We start from the raw sequence: 20,457 nt of genomic DNA on the forward strand, positions 1-20,457 counted from the left end.
GTAATGGAGTCTCCCTCCCAGCCATTAGCTAGCCTCACGGAGTCAATGGAGAGAAATCCATGTCACAACCTGACAGCAAATAGGCAGATACTTCAGATGTTATCTGCCTAATCCACATGTGACTAATCCATGGCAGTTCACATGGGAGCTTGACACCTTGGGAGCCACAGAAGTGTCCAGATAGTGTCCCTGCCTTATAGTGCTGCAAGTTCAAGAATAGAAATGAGGTTGAAATAAAAGGTGAGCAAATAAGTAGGTGGGAGGTGGCTGGACCGCACACAGGCTGGGTGCTGTGTGAACAGAGCCCTTCCCCACATCCCGAGGAGGCCAGGGAAGACCTGACAGAGAGGGTGGACGTGGAGCTGGGGCTTGAAAAATGTAGGAACTGACCAGCAGGCCAAGGATAAGAGGCTCATGTTGGGGCTGCAGGGAGGTGCCGTCCAGGGCTGGACACAGGGGTATGGGGGTGGAGAGGGTTGCCACTCAGGCTCCCAGAGAGCAGCACAGGAGGAAGTGTGAAGTGGTGGACTGGAACACCCTGAATGTCTGGCCAAGGAGACTCCTGTTTAAGCTGCTGGCACCAGGAAGTCAATAGAAGTGAGGTGCATGGAAGGGGTATATTTGGGGAGAGGGGGTGGATGAAAACAAAAGATCAGGATGAAGAGCTCAGGGCCACAGGAGATGGGGTAGGAGCTCCAGGGGGAGGTCAAAGGGGAGCCAGCAAGTACAAACCAAGAGCAAAGGCAGGGCAAGCAGGGGTGGTAGCCTCCGTACTGTCTCTCGTTGTTTAAGAAAGCCCGCATGGGATGTGGCAATCTGTTAGGAACAGGGGGCAAGAGTTGAAAATGATGCTGAAATTGGAAGATCAAAGAGCACTCCTGCACCCCAGTGGAAATTAGGGGGTCATGGGGGAGACAGTTAGGGGAAACACAAAGAGCTCCATCCGTGATGCTGTGGTGGTGATATACCCTCCTTCCCTCCTTGCCTCCAACGCTGGATCTGCATCAGCCTTGAGGGCCTGGGAATGCTCAACAGGTGGAGGGAAGCCCAGGGGATGCGGAAGTCTCCCATCCCACTTGACCTTGGAAGCCACCTGCACAGATAAGCCTCCCAGGGGAGAACAAGGAGATGGAGGCGAAGAGTTCTGGAATACACTTAAGAAATAAGGAAAGAGGGGGCACACAGGAAACTGCCTGGAAGTCAGGAAGGTGAGGAAGGCAAAGAATTCAAGGACATCAACAACTCAAGAGCAGTGGGATGGGTGGAAAGGTCACTTATCGGGGGCCAGAGAGTCATGAAAGCCACCACGAACTCTCAGAGGGGAGGAAGAGGTGGATGTCTGAGCAGGAAACGAGGAGGCGGTGTCGATGGTGAGGAGGTGGAGGCCGGTAGAGGAAGAGGTCGGTGGAAAAATCGAGCAGAGAGCTTAAATCCAGGAGCAGGTCCACAGATGGGCTCCCACACTTCACCAGGGTACAGTAAGATGTGGACATGTATTGGGACAGAAGGGGAGGCGATGTGGGAGACAGAAGACCCTTGAGAGAAATGGGCACAGCAGACCCCAAAGAGAGCGCTCTCTCTACTTCCCCCTGTCTCAATCTCTCCCTCTCTCTCTATTCACTGATTCTCTATTCACTCTCCCTATTCACTGATTCCCAGTTTTTTGATTCCCTTTTTAGTCCAAAACTTTTGTAGACTACCCCCATATATAGACACAATAATGCTTGCATTTTTAACGTCCATTCATTAAGAAAATGCACCATCACAAAGAGCTATCATGAATCCAATAGTGCTTTAAAAATATTCATATTCTATCCATCAGGGCAGCAACCACACGTATCAGGACATTGGTAGAAAACAGAGGTCAAGACATTGTTAATTAAGCCTATGCACCCCTCCTGCTGGAGTCAAGGGCCAGCTCTGTGACTGCCCCAGGTCAGAGGCTCATGGTGGAGGACCCTGCCCTCCACACATCTGGCTCCCAGAGCTCGGCCCTGGGGTGGAGACTCAGTCATAGGGAGTCCAAGCAGATCTTGGAGGGTAGAGGAGAGAGGACCACAGGTAGTTTTGATTTAGGGCTGCTTACCGTGTGGTGGGGGGCCTCAGGCCCGTGAGGATGTCCTGGCCCAGAGGCAAGAGGCTGGGAAGGGAGCCAGGTGTGCGGGAGGTCCCAGTGGGTACATTGGCCTTTGGGATGGGTGGGATCACAATGCCTCCCAGGGACTTGTGCATCTTCTCATCATTGCAGTGCAGGTACTGTTGGGAAATCTGTACCTGGGAGCAGAGGTAGGGGAGGGTCTGGTCCACGAAACAGTCCACTCTGGATGCTCAGCTCCCAGGTGCCTCGTGCGAGTGGTCCCTTCTATCCACAGCGCTGGTAAGTATCCTGCTTCTCTTTTTAATAGCACAACCTGGGACCTCTGAGCTCATTGTTTCCTTACCATTTAAACAAAAAGGGGTCCTCTCATTCCTCCTCCAACCCCTTTAGTCATTATTATTAGTTGTTTTTCTGTTCTCATTTCAGAAAATCCTAGAACATCAGAGCTGAAAGGGATCCTCAAAAACATCAGGTCCAATTCCCTTTTCTTAGTGCAAACTGAGGCCCAGAGAGGGAAGTGACTTGCCCATGGTCACACAGCCAGTGAGGGGCAGAGTGGAAACCAGAACCTAAATCTCCTGAGTCTTAACCCAGTATTCTTTCCCCTCTGCCACAGTCCCTTGCCAAAAGTGAGGAGGGTCAGAACCATAGGAAATTCTGGAACATTTAGATCAGAGAAGGCTTGAGAACCATCACATGTAAGATAGATAATCACACAGCATCTGCTTAGAAGGAGCCAGCTCGGTACCTCTGGGGCAACTACCAGAGAAGATACTTTCAGAGATGCTCAGGGCCCAGGAACAGGGATTGGTAAAGGATCGAAAGAAAAACAGAAGGACAGGGAGGCAAGACTCAGAGCAGTCCAACTGCCTTACCTCCTGGGCACCAGGTCTCAGCTCCTGGGGACCCTGACGGCTTATGGGCGGGTCCAGGCCCTTCTCCTTGGCTATGCTGACTTCTGGGGTGGTGGGGATGCTCTGAATGGGAGGCATCGGCCTGGACACCCTCAGCAGCCTCTGAGAGGTGGCCCGGGGGATGGCAGTCTTCAGGGGAACTCCTTTGGGGCCTCCACCGGGATCCAGAGAGGCTGTATGTGGTAGGGATGGGGAGTAAGTGAGTCCCCAGAGTGTGGGGAGTGGAGTTAATTCAGTTGCTTGGCAACAGGGCCTTGTGTCCTGGGGAGGCTGGCATGGTGAGAGGAGGGGGCAGATGTTCCCCCAGCCCCAAGCCCACCCCTAGACTGTGCTGAGTGTCCTTTCCCACTCCTGTAAAATTTGGTAGTAAGTGTCAGTCAAAGTCACCTATTTAAAATTCAGAATAAATTAATTAAATAATTAAAATTCAGAGGCAGGTTGGGTAGAAAGGGGAACAAAATCAGTACTGAATTAGGAGAGAAAGCAGCGGGTTCTAGTCCTTGTATCCACTTGAAAGCCACTGGGTGGCTTTAGCATAGTTGGCAGGAGTGGGAGGAAGAAGGTGGTCAGATCTGTGTTCGAAAAGAATTGCTTTGCAGTGAAGACTAGAAGGAGGCGAGGGTGGGAATGGGGAGTCCAGTTGGGAGCCGCTGCAGAGGCCTAAGTGGGAGATGGCATTCCACGGAGGAGGCAGGGGCTGTAGAGAGGGTGCCCCCCGACCACCTCTGACCCCAGCTGCCAGTTGCACACCTGCTGACTCTCACAGTCCAAGTGGCCTGGGGTCCCTGACCTTAGGGCTGGGGTCTGGGCAGGGCCCAGGGCTCACCACGGGAAGATGCTGCCAAGCCCTCTGAGAGTCTCCTTTTCTTGAGCTTGTCCTTGATCTGGGTGGTGTCCCGGGCCACACTGTTGGCCTCTGACTTCAGCGAAGGGAGCGGCACCAGCGGGTGGGGACCCAGAGACAAGGCTGCAAGGTTCCTGGGGTGGCCGTTCCTGGCCTGCCAGCCCTTCAGGGGAGCATCCAGTTTGAGGCTGCCAGGGTCCCCACGTCCACTCAAGAGCTGTGATGGCTTCTCCAGGAGGGCGCTGGGTGCTAGCTGGAGGGAGGCTGAGACAAGAACTGCTATGCTAGAGGAGCCCACTCCCCCCACTTCCCTGGGTGCTAACACCACCCAGGCCCCAGGACCTCAGCGCTGCCTTCCTGGGGTTCATGGGGCCTTCCTGCAATTCCTAGGAGAACCCCACTTATTCCCTGTTCCTGCGGGAGCCCTCCATACACCTCCATCCTTTGAGGCAGAGAATTGAAAAGTGAGGTGAAGTGAAGTCGTTCAGTCATGCCCGACTCTTTGCGACCCCATGGACTATAGCCTACAAGGCTCCCCTGTCCATGGAATTTTCCAGGCAAGAGTACTAGAGTGGGTTGCCATTTCCTTCTCCAGGGGATCTTCTCGACCCAGGAATCGAACACAGGTCTCCCACATTGCAGGCAGACACTTTACCATCTGAGCCACCAGGGAAGCCCAAGGACCCACCTAAAACCAAAGGACATGTCCAGCAGGGACCTGGGTAAAATTAATACCTGCCATGGCTTGAGGACACAGTTGGGCATCTAAACACACCCATCTCCTCCCTCCAGGATGAGGTCCAGGCTCTGCTCTGTGGTCACTGACCCTGTCTGTGTGGCTGCCAGGTGGAATGGCCCATCTCTGTTCCAAGGCCCCAGAGAGGCTGCTGGGACATTTGAAGGCCATTTGATGTGATGGAGTCACCAGGCCCGTCCCTCCATCTCACCTTCTCCAAAAGTCTCCAGGCTGGAGTCACTGCTTCCACCTGGGAGTGCAAGGGGCCCAGCACTGCTCTGGGGAACGCTGCCACCGTACACGGCCACAGGAGCCGGAACTTTGGCTGGGGACAGAAAGGCAGGGAGAGCAGTGTCTTAGAGTCCACTAAGGCCGGGATAGGGGACAGATGGTCCCGGGCACTCTGTGGCCCATCCCCCAAATCAGAGCCTTGCCCTCAGGTGGGGGCTTGCCACCCCGACCCCAGCCGGCCAGGGCACCGTGCTCCCCACCAAAGCCCACCTTTCCAGCCCGCTCCGCGTGACTTCTCCCAGCTTTGCTCCAAACCCTCCCCACACTGCACCTTCTCAGCCTCTTTCATGAGCTCCCGGTCCTCGGCCCTGAGCACAGTGGCCTGTTCCCTGAACTGCTCAGGCGTCCCCGGTTCTCCACACTCCTAGCAAGGAGTCTCCAGGCCCCTGCAGAGGCCCCTCCCAGGAGAAGCAGCTCCACCTCACAAGCACCCGTTCGCTCCAGGCAGGACCTCTGACTCCCTCACCCTCCAGGGGAAACAGGCTCACACAGCTGGCTCCCAGCGGCAGCACCAGGCCTGGAACGCTGATACAGTTGGCCACACTGTCTCCTGCCCTGTCAGCTGAGGAAAACGGGGCCACCCAGCCCTCCCATGGACCCACTCCTGCATCCTTGGCCCGTCTTCATATTCCCACTACAGAACACTACCCTCAGTCAGCCCATCAGCTCAGAGAGTGGAAGCAAAGCCCTGGAATCTGGAGCCAGATAGGGAGCCCCCCACAGGAGGCTGAGCAGGGAGAGCCCACAGAGTCTGGCCCGGATGGAAAGGCTTGGCGGCCTGACCACATCTCCCAAGCAGAGCCCGTGGGAGTATTCAAGGAAGATCCCCACCCCCACAACCTTCCTTGGGGCCCCTTACCTGGGGGTACATCGTCACGGGTGCCCATGCCCTGGGTCGAAGAGGCACCTGGGGGGTTGTCCAGAGGCAGCAGCTAGTTTCTGGGCCGTGAGCACAATCCTCAAGCATCCAGAGGACCCCAACCTATAACATCCAGGGACATACAATGGAGAGAGGCAGAGAGGATCAGTACAAATCACAAACTCTTTTTAAACCACTTTGTGGGAAGCCCAACAGGAGTTAAAGCATTCTTTCCTCTTTTTTATTTTTTTAAGAGCTTTAAATTTTTTATTTATGTTTGACTATGCCGGGTCTTTGTTGTTGTGCGGGGTTTTCTCTAGTTGCGGCAAGCAGAGACTATTATCTAGTCGTGGTGCACGGACTTCTCATTCCTTGGCTTCTTTTGCCTCAGCACAGGCTCTAGGCATTCGGGCTTCAGTAGTTGTGTCACTTGGACTTTATAGTTGTAGACGCTGGAGCACAGGCTCAATAATTGTGGCACAGGGACTTAGTCACTGCTAGACATGTGGGATCTTCCTAGATCAGGGATTGAAACTGTGTCTCCTGCATTGACAGGTTGTTTCTTTACCACTGAGCCACCAACTGCTGCTACTGCTGCTAAGTCGCTTCAGTCATGTCTGACTCTGTGTGACCCCATAGACGGCAGCCCACCAGGCTTCCCCATCCCTGGGATTCTCCAGGCAAGAACACTGGAGTGGGTTGCCATTTCCTTCTCCAGTACGTGAAAGTGAAAAGTGAAAGTGAAGTCGCTCAGTCGTGTCCGACTCTTCGAGACCCCATGGACAGACTCCTCCGTCCGCGGGATTTTCCAGGCAAGAGTACTGGAGTGGGGTGCCATTGCCTTCTCCGCTGAGCCACCAGAGAAGCCCTTAAAGCATTCTTGTAGTAAAGAAATCTGCCACTGGCTTCCCAGGTGGTGCTAGTGGTAAAGAACTCACCTGCCAGTGCAACAGATGTAAAGAGACATGGGTTTGATCCCTGGGTCAGGAAGATCCCCTGGAGGAGGGCATGGCAACCCGGTCCAGTATTCTTGCTTGGAGAATCCCATGGACAGAGGAGCCTGGTGGGCTATGGTCCATAGCGTTGCAAAGAGTTGAGTGTGATCGAAGCGACTTGGCACTTGGCATGGACTGAGGGCACTTTTAACATTCGGACTCTCTTGGACACTTTAAAGTTTCCAAGTCCCCAGGTTGCATAACTGTTCAGTTCAGTTCAGTCGCTCAGTCATGTCTGACTCTTTGCAACCCCATGAACTGCAGCACACCAAGCTTCTCTGTCCATCACCAACTCCCAGAGCTTGCTCAAACTCAGGTCTATCAAGTCAATGATGTCATCCAACCATCTCATCCTCTGTCATCCCCTTCTCCTCCTGCCTTCAATCTTTCCCAGCATCAGGGTCTTTTCCAATGGGTCAGTTCTTATCAGGTAGCCAAAGCATTGGAGTTTCAGCCTTAGCATCAGTCCTTCCAATGAATATTCAGGACTGATTTCCTTTAGGATTGACTGGTTTGATCTACTTGCAGTCCAAGGGACTCTCCAGACTGCATGACTATAGACAGTCCATTATGTAGACAGTCCATGTAGACAGTTTGCATGACTGTAGACAGTCCATTATGAACAGTGTCAGTGAAACGCATGAACCCAATTTTGCTGGTGGCTTTGGCGTTGACACGGTCACCTCAGGGTCTTGGGGAAGGTGGAGCTTATCAAGGGGGAGTCTGACACTTCCTTTCCTCACCAGTTTCTACTTTCCTCATTACTCTGGTAGCTGCCCTGGAAGCTCATGCTGAGTCAAGCTTTGCAACCCCTCTTATCACTCAAGGATGCAGCAGGGGGCTCTGCAGAGACTAACTCCCTTGTTTTCTCTCAGGCACACCGGTCTTCTGCACAAAGTTCCTGGCCCTCATTCTCAATTTGTTGACCAAGCCAACCTCAGACACTCCCAGCCATTTCATTGTCCTAAGCTGACCGCTTGACCCCTCCAAGCCTCTTTCCAGCCTCCCTTAACCCTCCGGGGTCAGTCGTCCATTCCTGCCCTTGACCTGACTTCATTCTTTTCTCATGTAATAAAGGTCTCGCCGCAGACTCTGCAAGTTCACTCAGTTTTATAAATTCTCTGCTGATATCATAGTGACCCATTTCCACCCTGACAGGTAGGGAGGTGAATGACCAGAGATAATCTATGATAAAATCAGGACAAAGGCCACACCTTCCATATCCCCCAGTTTCTGCCCCAGAGTAGGTCCCTTCAGATACCATCTGGGGACAGGGCAGGAGGCAATGCCAGACTCTTTTTGCTGAGCAACAAATCCTAACCCAGGAACTGAAAACTCCTGCCTTCTGTCTGGAAGCCGGCCCACCATGTCCCCACCCAGACCCCAGCAGGCAGAACAGCTCCTAGCAACCCCTGGCCAAAGAGAGGTTCCAGCCCAGCCTCTGAGGTCCTGCTGATTACAGCCTCCAGCCACTCGGTTCTCTGAGGAGAATTTTCCTCACAATCAGAGGAGAAGACAACTGCCTGTCACAGTAGTGACAAGCAGCCTGGAATAGCTGAGAGACATGGCCCTTCTCCAGAGTGAAGTGGAGGGAGATTTATTCCATGGGTCCCAATACCCCACCTCTCACCTCTCTGAGCAATAGAGACTCAAGAATTTGTCAAGATGGCTGCTTCCAGCAAAACCCAGAAAGAACGTTCCTCGAGGGACAGACTGAATCAAAGTAAACAAGCTGGAGTCCAGGCTTTGGACACCACAGACTCCTGCTACCTGTATCTAACCAGGGTGTAGGCTTTCTGTGTGAATCACATGTGGAAACGTGGTGTTTGGCTATAGCCCTTGTTCTCAGTCTCAGCTGCAGATCAAAATCTCCTGGAAACTGATTAGAACGACAGATTCCGAGGTGATACCCAGATCTCCACAGAAGCAGACTCTTCCAGAGAACGGCCACAGGGCTTTGTCTGGTTATTTTTCTTCCCTTAACTCCTGAGTGACTCTGATGTTCACACAGGCTGTAGTTCAGACTCCCTGTATAAGAAGACCCCAGCCCTGACTCTGACCTTAGGCTATCAAAGTGGATATGCTGTCTCAGTCTCCCCATAGTAATCATGTCTATGAAGCTAAAAAGAAGATTTAGAGCTGCCTGAGGGCCCAGACACATAAGGTTCAACGGCACCTTCTGAGCAAGACTGCCTCTATCCCTCTCACTACTACCTCCCCGGCAGACCAGGATGGCCCATGTCCCTCCACGCCCTGAGGGACACCAACAGTATGGAAGGGAAGGTGAGTACACTCCATGGCTTGCCCAGGCAACCCAGCAGACAGAGTCCCTTTCAGGCCTCCCCCTCCTATGTTCACACCTTTGACCCCTCAGGCCCTCAGGGTCTACATACTGGCCTCCTCAGCACCTGCCAATGAGACAGAGTCCCTTTCAGGCCTCCCCCTCCTATGTTCACACCTTTGACCCAGGGTCTACATACTGGCCTCCTCAGCACCTGCCAACGAGACAGAGTCCCTTTCAGGCCCCCGCCTCCTATGTTCACACCTTTGACCCCTCAGGCCCTCAGGGTTTACATACTGGCCTCCTCAGCGCCTGCCAATGGGAGGTGCCTACACTTGTGTACGGACAACCACGTCTTCTGTCAGGACAGCGGGTGGCGCCTCCCCAAGGCCTGGTGGAAACTTAAAGATCTATGCCCAAACTATAAAAACCGCAATCAGATATTCCACTCCAAATGAGGACAAAGCTTTGGGGTTTGGCATGGACAGTACTTAGTGCTGACCTCTGAGGCACAATCCACTGAACCCCCATTTGACCCATCACTGTCCTGGGCATCAAGGAGTGACTGTCCCCTGAAGGGAAAACCAGTCCCTGACCTAAAGGGCTACAGTGAGGGGGTTCTGGGGACCGGGGTCCCCTCCTCACCCCCTGATGCTCTGGATCACCCAAGGTGGCTGGCTCCTCCACCCTCAGCCTCAGAGTCCCCACTCAGGAAACGGAGTGACCCAAAGTAACTGACTGTTGTCCACTCCTTCCACTAAAACTATGGCTAAAGAGGTTCCATGGTGACCAGCATCGCAGGAATGAAGAAAGGTGACGGAAGGGGACTCAGGTTTCAAGTAGAAAGGGAACAAACAGGTATTGTCCCAGGAAAGAATGCCTTCAGCCCCAAGGACAAAGTCCCCACCGCCCTGTGCCTCACACAGCCCACAGGGTCCACCTTGCTCCGGAGGGAGCTGGGCAGATCCTGGTCCTCAAATGAACAGTCCTCAGGCAGGAGGGCAAGGCTCTGAGGAGGGAGGAAGGGTCAGCACAGGGGGACTGGGATGGGGTTGGTCCCCAGTCCTGGGACGTGGGTTCCAGTAAGTCAGAGAGCTCACCTACTCAGATATGTTTGATGGGAATGATGGCGCCATATCCAGGAGAGGAGAGAGAGGAGAAGGGAAAGATGACTGAGTCACCAAACCTAGAGTTTGAACCCAAAATATATCCCTGCTGAAATACCCACTGGAGAGGGGCCTTGGGGGTAAGTAATCCTCCCACCCCACCCCCCACCCCAGGCTGCCCTGAACACCCACTCGGGACTCCTGGAACTCTGCTTTGCGGTTGACACAGGGAGGCTGGGACCCTGCCCTGGCCCTCTTGAATGAACCTGGGCAGATTATTTAATTCCTCTGAGCTTTGATTTCTTTACCTGAAAAAGTGTTCTAACAAAGGATTTTGTTAAGATTCAGTGAAGTTGTGTACAAACATAATTTAGTACCATTGCTGGTAGGTAATCACTAATGTCTAGTATTAGCTCTTCCTCTCCCTCCCCCACCCTGCATATAAACACACACGCACAAACGTGCAAACCCAGGTGCCCAGTTACCAGGGTCAGCCCTCCATTCCTCCAAGACAGACCCAGGTGACACAGGCACCCCTCACGAGGAAGAGTCAGACATGTCTACAGTGTAAGAGGCTCAAACCAGATGAGTCGCCAGCTAGTTTCATGGTGATTCTATACTGCCCAGGGAATGCTTGTTGCAACACCTGGAGAATCCAGTCCTTCCTGGTCCTGGGTAGGGATGGGCACATGGGGAGAGCCTCAGTGCTATCTGACTAGGCACCCAGAGACCCTCTGTGGAAAAGCTGCATCCTCAATGGGCTGGGAAGGAAGTAGGACCTAGATAGGCAGGGAAGTAGGAAAGGCAATCCAGGCTCAGGAAACTCTGAGCAAAGGCACGGAGGACCAAATAGTTTGCTGGGAGGGCCCAAGTCTAGGCAGGTAGTCGAGGGCCGGTACCTGCACAGCTCTGTCAAGTCTGGGCTTGTTCTGCAGGCAAAGGGAGCTCTAAGGATTTCTAGCTGAGAAATGACATCATCTAACCTTTTTTTTCATGCAGACCCCTCAATGGGGACCCAGGACGAACTTTCCAAGGGAAGGAAGTTTTTGACAAAATTTTAGGACCCAAGCAGAGACACTAGCTCAGCCTCTGGACTAGGTACAGAAAAGATACGTGACTTAACCAAGATTTGCCTCTAATGTCAGAGTTTAGATCTGATCCCTGCCTGTACCCCAGGTGTCCCCTGAAAATAATCACCCACCCACACCTCCACTCCCATACATACCCTGTTCCCTCCCCCCACAGGAGGTAGCCTACCCCATAGCCTTCCAGGGAAAACTCTGTATGTTCTCAGGTGACCCCCTGGACTCTGACCTCCTGAGTTCGGCCTATCACTGAAAGTCTGAGATCTGCTCACTCATTGAGCTGTATGTGAGGAACTAAAATCCAAAGGTGAATGAGATTAAATTCCAACACCTGTGAGATGTGTGACCACAGACCTGTTGCCAAACTTCTCTGAGCCAAAGTTTCCTTAACTGCAAAAATAGAGATATTGCCTACCCTACTTCAATAATACATTCAATAAAACACAAAATTACTCAGTACTGAGTCTGGCCCCTAGTAAGCAATCAATACTCCGTGGCATCATACTGTACTGTATGTATTCTACATACATACTGTAATGTATGAACCTCACGGCAGCTGGCAGACAGATGTAAGTGGACAGGGCAGGAGGTTGTGGAAATAACTCTGGAGAGAGAAGAGAAGAGTGTGATTTTGGGCAGAGGTGGTTCAAATGGGAGAACAGGGTCAGATCTGAGAAAGAAGCAGGAGCCACATCAGCAAGACAGAGAGACTGATGAGGATAGGAGGGCTGGGAGAGTCTAGCCGAGTCTAGGGATCTGAAGAGAGAGCCAGAGCACAGGGTGCCTCTGCTGCTGAGATGGTGAACACAGTAGCAGGTGCCAACCTGGGAGAGACCCTTAGTCCTGGTTTGGACAGGTTGGTTTGTGGCTTCTCCAGGGCCCCCAGGTAAAGGCATCCAGAAAGTTGGTTTGAGACTCAAGAAAGGGTGATCTGGGCTGGAGACACAGGCCAGGAAACCCCTGAGAATCAGACAGCGATTGAAGCCATGAGAGCAGATGTTGTCAGTAGGAACAAGACAGGCAAGAGTACAACCATCTTGGAATCAGGACCCGGGAACAGCCTTGGGCAAAACAAGCCCTACAAGCTAAAGAACAAATGCCTGGCATATCTAGTGGCCACAAGACAAGAAGCTCAACTGTCAATTTCAACCTTATCTGTCCCTGTGCTTTCTTGCAGAAAATTCTCATGCCAACCTTTCCCCCACAGAAACACTCCCTATTCCTGATAGCCACCCACTGCTGATCAAAGATGTTTGACTATTTCTGGAAATTACCAGGGCTCATGAGACCAGCCCTCTCTCTTTTTTTTTTTAATAAAAGCAACTCACCCCTTGAGCTGGCCCCTTTTCCCCACCTTCTACCTTGAGCATAAACTATCTCTTTCAATGAAAAGCTTTGCTTGCCTGAGAGTCTTGTGCAGGAATTCCCTGTCTGTCCAGTGGTTAGGACTTGGTGCTTTCACTGCAGGTGGCCTGGGTTCAATCCCTGGTTGGGGAACTAAGATCCTGCCAGTTACATGGCATGGCAAAAAAAAAAGGGGGGGGGGGCGTGGATTAGAAGAAAAAAAAAAAGAGTCTTGTGGAAGCAATATTCATTTCTATAGTATTACCATCTAAGACTCTGGAAAGGTCCTGGAACCAGGAAGCCCTGACAATGAGAAAGGAGAGCCAGAGCGAGGACACTCAGGGAGGTAGAGAGTGGGTACCAGGAAAACCCAGAGAGCAGAGAATAAGCAGAAGTGTCCACACAGCAAAAAAGTCGGGAGGGGTAAGGAGTGAGAAAAGCCCATTGATGTGGCCCTGAGGACATCAACCAGGTTACTTATAGCAGCTTCTGTGCCTGGGGGACCTGGAGATCACAGGCAGCTGCTGTTGAGAAGTGTGTGGAATGTCAAGGAGACAATGGGTAGGGATTACTCTTCAGAGCTGCTGGAAAGAAGAGAGAGCGTGGGTGGCAGCTGGGGAGGAGCGAAGGTGGGTGAAGTTGGTGCTTGTTCTCTGTATCTCTTTTAAGGATAGGAACTGCTGGAGCATGTGCATAGGAGAAGGAAAAAGAGCCAGAAGAAGGGAAAGGCTGTAGATGTGAAGGGAGGCAGGGGAACTGATGGAGCAGGATCCCAGAGCTACCTGGATGGGAGGTGAGGTGGAGGGGCGGAGGGGGGTTGGCTTAGGCATGGTCAGGTCCCTGGATGTGAAGGGAGGCAGCGGAGGGGAGTCCGGAGGGAACGGGCAGGAAGGCTTTGATATCATCCATGAAATAGGAGGTTAGGCCGAAGAGCATGAGAGCAGTGAAGCCCTGGAATATGACGTATTTTGACCCCAGGAAAAAAAAAAAATTTTGTTCCTTTTCCCACCCTTGCCCCAGCCGGATGCCTCCATCTCTGTTAGCCTGAGGCAGAGCTGATTTCCTCAGTGACTCTCAACTTCCAGATAAGGACTCGGCCACTCCTGGCGCTGGGAATCCCTAGAGCCTCCTGCCACCCAGAACCAGGAGATGAATACCCACACTCACCAGACCTTCTGTGAGAGGCATCTCAGGGCACCCCGCTCCCCACCACTGCCTCAAGCTATGGCTGGCACATGGGCCAGCAGGAAGGCAATGCCCAGATGAGACGGCACCCCCACCTTAACTGCTCCTTCTCTGCGCCCCTCCGCCAGCTCTGGAGCTGCACCCACTGGCTCTCCTGCTGTCATGGGATCAGGTGAGATCAAGACTCCTATATCCCTTCTGTCCTCCAGACAGTATCAGGTGTAGGCCCATGGGGATTTTCAGAAATGCAGACAAATGTCCAACCCAGTACCTGGCACATAGTAATAACTCTTTTTTGAATGTATTTATTTGGCTGTTCTCAGTCTTAGTTGCAATGCACGGGTTCTTTAGGTGTGGTATGTGAACTCTTAGCTGCGGCATGTGGGATCTAGTTCCCCAACCAGGGCTCAAACCTGGACCCCCTGCATTGGGAGTTTGGAGCCTTGGCCATTGGGCCACCAGGGACATCCCAGTAATAACTCTTAATAACTGCTTGTATCATGAATGAATGAAGAAATCAAAATTAAAGCACATCTTTACTGAGAAGTAACTAAGTGAAGGAAACTAAGATTTCTTACTTCCATGTTGATATGTGCCAAGCACTGTCCTCATTGTATAGATAAGAAGATTGAGACTTAGTTGAGTGACTATGGAGAAGGAAATGGCAATCCATGGGATTCTCCAGGCAAGAATACTGGACTGGGTTGCCATTTTCTTCTCCATAGTCACTTCTATACAACAAGGACAATAATATCTGCCTTGTTATTGGATTTAGAAAGTGAAGTGGCATAATATTTAGCACCATGCAGCCCAGTTCTTGGCACATATCAACACGGAAGTAAGAAATCTTAGTTTCCTTCACTTGGTTACTGTAGCCTGCCAGGCTTCTCTGTCCATGGGGTCACAAAGAGTCAGACATGACTTGGTGACTAAGCATGCACACACACAATTTGGAATAGAAAAAAAAAAATTCATTAAAAAAAAATGTTAGTAACTATCAAGGCCACAGAGCAACTAAGCGGAAGCAGCAGGGCTGAAGTCCTCTGCTCTTGGAGGTGGTGGTACACAGTACTCCAGAGAGGACGCTTAGGAGTCAACAGACTTGAATTAAATTCCATTTAGCTGTGTGACTTCATGTGACTAAACTTTGCTGAGCATGCACATAACTGTAATGGAAATAACACTCTCACACGGTTATTGACAGTATTCAATAAAATAGGACAAGCACGTAACACTGTGTCTGGGCCCTAGCGACTACTCAATAAACAGTGGCTATTAACATTATTGTTTGTTTAATAACAATTTTACTGCAGGCAATCAGACATTCAAGGAGCGGGAAATGCCCTTTTTGAAAGTCTTTGAGGCTAGAAGCTAAGAGCCCTGGCTGGGCTTCCCTGATGGTCCAGTGATTAGGACTCTGCCTGCCAATGCAGGGCATATGGGTTCAATCCCTGGTCCAGGAAGATTTCACAAGCTGTGGTCCAGGAAGATCCCACAAGCTGCTGAGCATCTAAGCCTGTGCTCCACAACTACTGAGCCCATACGCCAGAACCTATGCTCTGCAATAGGCAAGACACCGAAACGAGAAGCCTGCACACTGCAGTGAAGAGTTGCTGTCTGCAACTAGAGAAAGCCCGTGCCCAGCAATGAAGACCCAACACAGACAAAGATAAATTATAAGATAAATAAAAATTAAAGAGGACTGGCTCAGGCTGGGTGGCAAAGCGGAAGCACCACTTAAAGCAACAGAATGTCCGTCTGTTGCATGAGTTCCGTGGGGTGAGCAGGAGGCAGTGGGTAGGCTGGGGTAGGACACGCCTACATCTCAGTGACCTCCTGGGACACGGTGAATCTCATGGTCAGGAGCCCAAAGCAGTACTTCTCAACCATTTTTATGCCCCAACACAGCTGAGGATTGTGGTCTTCAACTTGTAAAGCTCAGTGTGTGTTTTGGGGGGATGAGTGAAAGAGAGGAAGAGGACAGCTGCCTGTGTGTCTAGGTCTGTGACATATGAAAGAGCTCCCTACACCTTCCCCAGGAATTCTGATATAAGAATCATTGGTCTCAAAGATATGAGAAAGCCTACATATGAGAGAAAGTTTTACTTAGGCTGTATTTGAAAAATAATGAAGGTAGGAGAGAGGCAGGGCTGCCCTGTCTGATTGTTCAGGTTGGACACTGCACAAGAGCATCATAGTTAAGGGGAGACACCATTCACACTGCAGACGCTACAGATCTGCACATTTATTATAGCCTTTCTCTGATGAATAAAAGTAAAACATCTTATGTGAAAGTGAAAAGTGAATGTTAGTCACTCAGTCATGTCTGATTCTTTGTAACCTCGTGGATTATAGCCCACTGGACTCCTCTGTCCTTGGAATTCTCCAGGCAAGAATACTGGAGTGGGTCACCATTCCCTTCTCCAGGGGATCTTCCTGACCCAGGGCTTGAACCACTTCTCCTGCATTGCAGGCAGATTCTTTACCATCTGAGCCACCAGGGAAGCTCCAAATGTCTTAAAGAGGCATCTTTTTCTAACTCATACAAAAGTACCAGATGAACAAGTGGCAGTCCTGGGAACAATAGGTATGTAACATATCCATAAATTTATAAAATCCAGAATATTCTGAGCCTTTCCCCACTCTTGTATATAATGTTAATGGAAATGTAAATTAGAGATCAAAACCTGTCCTAGTTAATTCAATGAAGTTTCGCGCTGTGGGAATAGGATGTGTCTTTACTTGCTTCTCCTGCCACTAAATTTCAAGCTGCAAGGAAATCTTAGAGGTCAGCTACTCTCCTGGCTCTTAAAAGAGGGGCTCATGAAAGGCTGTATGACATACCCAGGAATGTCAAGAGCCACTGCCTACCACTGCCTACCTGCAGGCATCATTCTAGCCCCTAGCTGGCAAGGCCCTGAGCAGGGCTGGGAAGAAAGGTGCCTTTTCCAGTCTTCTACTGAGCCCTCTCAAAATGGTCACTCAGCAGTGCAAAGCCTGGTCAGAGCCATGACAGTGTCTCCCCAGGGTCTGAATTCCTTAGTGGGACTCAGTGCTACTTGAATCAAATTCTTCCTGAAATCATGCAGCTAGACCTGGAAGCCTGCAGCCCACCCTAAGAGTCCCACTTTCAGGAACGAGTCATCCTAGAGCTTGATCATAGTTCTGGAGTCTTAAATTCTGGTCTACTGTCCCCAGAACGCTTTCTGTATATGGTTTGGCTGTTCAGAGATCCCTGCCCAGTAGCTGGAGCTCCCAGCTTTAAATTGTAGTCTGCGAACACTTACAGGTACCAGAGGCTCAGAAGAGACTGGGAAGAAATAATACATCTTTTCCCATCGTAGTCTCAGCAAAGTTGGTTCTGACCATGCCCAGCATCTAAGTGTCTGTCACATTCCAGGAAAGCGCCCTTGACAACCATCTCCCTGTAAGAACCTCAGCTGACACCAGAGCACCACTCTGTCCTTCTCCCAGTGCCCCCAGGAGAAGCTCAACTCTTCTTGACCAAGAGCTAGAGTCTTCCACGTGCCTCTCCAGCGTCTAGGCCAGGTTATCCTGGGAAATCGAAACGGCTTCTTCAGAAGGTCGTTGTTTTTTCTGTCTTTGTTTAAGTGAAGGGAAATCCAAGGCCGAAGAAGGGATGTGAGTTGGACCAAGAAGCAGAGATTTAGAAGCAGAGACAAAGTGAATATCTCAGATCTCTAGACAGCTCCTCTGGAGCCCAGGTCAGCAGCTCAAAGATCAGTGATGGAGAAATAATGCACATGAGAGATTGGTTTTCCAAGAAGCAGGATGAGAAGATAGTGGGGAGAGGGGCAGGAGGACAGAGAGAAAAAGGGAAGTCAGGAACCTGAGCAGAGTGTGGGGGAGGCGGGAGCTAAGAGAGAGATCCGGGTGGATGGTAGCACCAAAAAGGAAGGAAAGTGAGGAGGAAGAAAGGCGAGGGCAGGTGTTCATTTCCTCATCATCACAGAAATGCAAATTAACGTCAGAATGAGATGCTACCACCCATCTGCAAAGGTTGCCAAAAATTAAAATTGTAGATGGTACTAAGTGTTGAAGAGACGCAGAGCATGTGTGGTGGGTGAGGCATAAATGGGTCAACCGCTAGGGAAAGGCATGCAAACCCTATGCCCAGCAATTTCATCCTAGGCGTCTACCCTAGAGCAAACCTCGCATGCGTGAACTAAGGAAGAAGGAGGAGAATGTTCACAGCAGTTCTGATGATACACACAAAGTCTGGAAATCATCTCAACGCCCCACAGGAAAACAGAGACATAAGTCGTGGTGTATTTACGCCTTGGAATATTCCATGACAATGGAAATGAACAAACTGGATCTCTACTCAACACCAAGGACAACTGCACAGAGTAATGTTTAGTGAAAGAAGTCAAACACAGAAGACACAGAGAGAGCGATTCTGCGTATAGGAAGTTCAATCGAAGACAAGGTTAAATTGCGCATTTAGAAAAACATACATAGATGGGAAAACCTTATGGCAAAACAAGGGAAAATGGGGATATGACTGACCCTGTGGGGAGGGAGGCGGCTGTGACAAGGAAGACCTCCATGGGGGACGGTTCTAGGGTCCTGCCTGGATGTCTGTTTCCTGACCTGGTGGTGGTGGCTACACAGACATTCACTCTTCTTTAAATTGTGAGTTCTGTACATTCCTCTATCAGCATACAGTAATCAACTTCTAAGTATCCACACTTGTTGAGCAGTGTCCGGGGCCTCTGCGGTGGCCCCAGGGGCACTGGGAGGCCTTCAGAGGCAAGTCTCTCCAGAGCCCAGCCTGACGTCTCTGCGTCCCTCGCTCCCACTACATGCTCTTCCTTCAAATCTGTCAGAGCAAGCCTCCAGGGGCTGAAACAGAGCCAGTCCTGGGATCCAGCAAGCCTGGGGTCGGGGAGCTACAGGCTCCATCCTCCCAGGATGTGGTGGAGAGCAGTGCAGGCTTGGCGGGCTCAGGGCCAGCCAGATGACTTGCCCTGCCCACCCGCCTGGAGCCAGCACCCCATGCTCAGAGACCAACCTCAGTGACCCACCCACCAAGCACAGTCCTCCCCAGCCTTCCCAGTGCTCCCGAGGACATATCAGCCTCCTGAGGCCCCTGGGCCAGCATGGGCCCTTGTCCAGGAGGGCTGGCTGGCAAAACCTCAGTTTCAGGAAGCTGAAGTCTGTTCTGGTAAGGAACAGGGTCATCTCTCCAATACTAACAGCATGAAGAGAAGTGGCCTCTGTCTAGCACAGGGGCTTATGGTCTCCATGCCTCACAAGCAGTGCCAAGGGAAGTATTATTTAACCCCTACTTCACAGGTGAGGAAACTGAGGCTCAGAGAGGAAGGAGCTTAAGTCCACACAGAAGGTAAGAAGTAAAGCCAGAATTCAAATCCAGAACCCTTCCAAGACTTCCATTTCACATGAGTTCCCTGTACCCTTAACATTCTTTATAGCATGCACATCCACCCACGTCCCTCTCCCGGGAAGCCTCAGCTGAGTGGGCGCCTGAACCATGCAGTGTTGACCCCCAGCTCTGGCAGAGGCTTTGGCCGGAGAGGGGACAGCCCGGGACAGCTCCTCCTTCCTGGGTCTCCACTCAGAGAGCAGGGACCCAACCTCCCCGTGCAAAGTTGATGCAGCAAGGCCCAGAGAGGCGAAGGCACTCCGGCAGTGACTCAGACTCCATCACGGCTGGGTATCCCTCCTCTCCCCGTACCCTCATCCTTGCTCCAGATCAGCTCCTTGACAACCCACCAAGGACTTCAAGCACCCTGACTCACCCTCCCTTCCCATCCCCGCACCCACAGCTTGGCGGACACATCACCTGTCACCTCTTCATCCAGAGGCCAGACCCCTGCCACCAGAGGAATCCAGGTCCCACGGTCTCTCTGCAGATGATGCTGCCGTGGGTCCAGGGAGGTGAAGACAGGGCAGCCTCACACCTGGCCTGCCCTGGCCCCGGCCCAGCCTTGCAGCTCTGGGCTGCGGGCCTCTCGTCTGGGCAGGTGCTGGGGGCAGCCACTGGCCCCGCTGCTGGCACGCTCCTGCCCGTCGCCTGGCTGGCCTTGAACAAACAAGGCTGCATAGCAACCGCTGCTCCCTGTGTGGGGTAGAGGGAGCCAGGAGATATTTCCCCACAGCCTTGTTTCCTCCAGGGCTTGCCCGGGTCTGGGCACTCCCAAGTGGCCAGCCTGTCCTGTGGGGCTGCCTGAGAAAGCTCGTGGTAACCCAAACAAGGGCCAGCACGGCAGGCCTGGGGTGGGGACTCCAAGGCAAATAACCCCTAGTTTGGCCTCATTTGGCCTCTGGGCCCAATTCTGCTTCAACTGTCAAGACACTTTTAGAGGCTGCAGGGCAGGTGGTATAAACATCCAGGCCTTGGCAGCAGGCAGAGTTGAGTTTGCATCCTGATTCTGCATCTTCCAGCTGTATGACCTCTGGCCAGTACTTAACCTTTCTCACTCTCAGTTTCCTCATCTAGAAAGTGGGTATATTAACAGTATGACTTGTTAGGGTTGCTGTAAGAATTAAACAGGTGCATGTAACACCCTGTCTGTCTAGCCCATCGTGGCCCTCCATCACTAAAATATTTGCATAGCAGGAAGCACTTATGGCCTTCTCCCAAATCAGATTCTACTGCTCCAACTTTTGGAAACATGAATCCTAGAAGCCCATGTATACATCCTCACTGAGTCCAGGCCAGTGAACAGAAATCC

The 20,457-nt window shown here is 51.7% G+C and overlaps 1 protein-coding gene across 1 annotated transcript in view; it reads right to left on the bottom strand.

Annotated features, from left to right (window-relative positions):
- TOGARAM2 (TOG array regulator of axonemal microtubules 2) overlaps positions 1-19,781 on the bottom strand; it is a 59,378-nt gene extending 39,597 nt beyond the window's left edge. The window contains exons 1-6 of the mRNA XM_070798944.1: positions 19,566-19,781; positions 5,743-5,865; positions 4,804-4,917; positions 3,839-4,120; positions 2,974-3,185; positions 2,087-2,274 (exon numbers count right to left, since the gene is read on the bottom strand). Coding sequence (XP_070655045.1) covers positions 2,087-2,274; positions 2,974-3,185; positions 3,839-4,120; positions 4,804-4,917; positions 5,743-5,770 — 824 coding nt within the window. The 5' untranslated portion in view covers positions 5,771-5,865; positions 19,566-19,781. The remainder of the gene's footprint in view (positions 1-2,086; positions 2,275-2,973; positions 3,186-3,838; positions 4,121-4,803; positions 4,918-5,742; positions 5,866-19,565) is intronic.
- Positions 19,782-20,457: the final 676 nt, after the last annotated feature.

Source organism: Bos indicus, chromosome 11 (genome assembly GCF_029378745.1).
Source record: "Bos indicus isolate NIAB-ARS_2022 breed Sahiwal x Tharparkar chromosome 11, NIAB-ARS_B.indTharparkar_mat_pri_1.0, whole genome shotgun sequence".
NCBI classification, from domain to species: Eukaryota; Metazoa; Chordata; class Mammalia; order Artiodactyla; family Bovidae; genus Bos; species Bos indicus.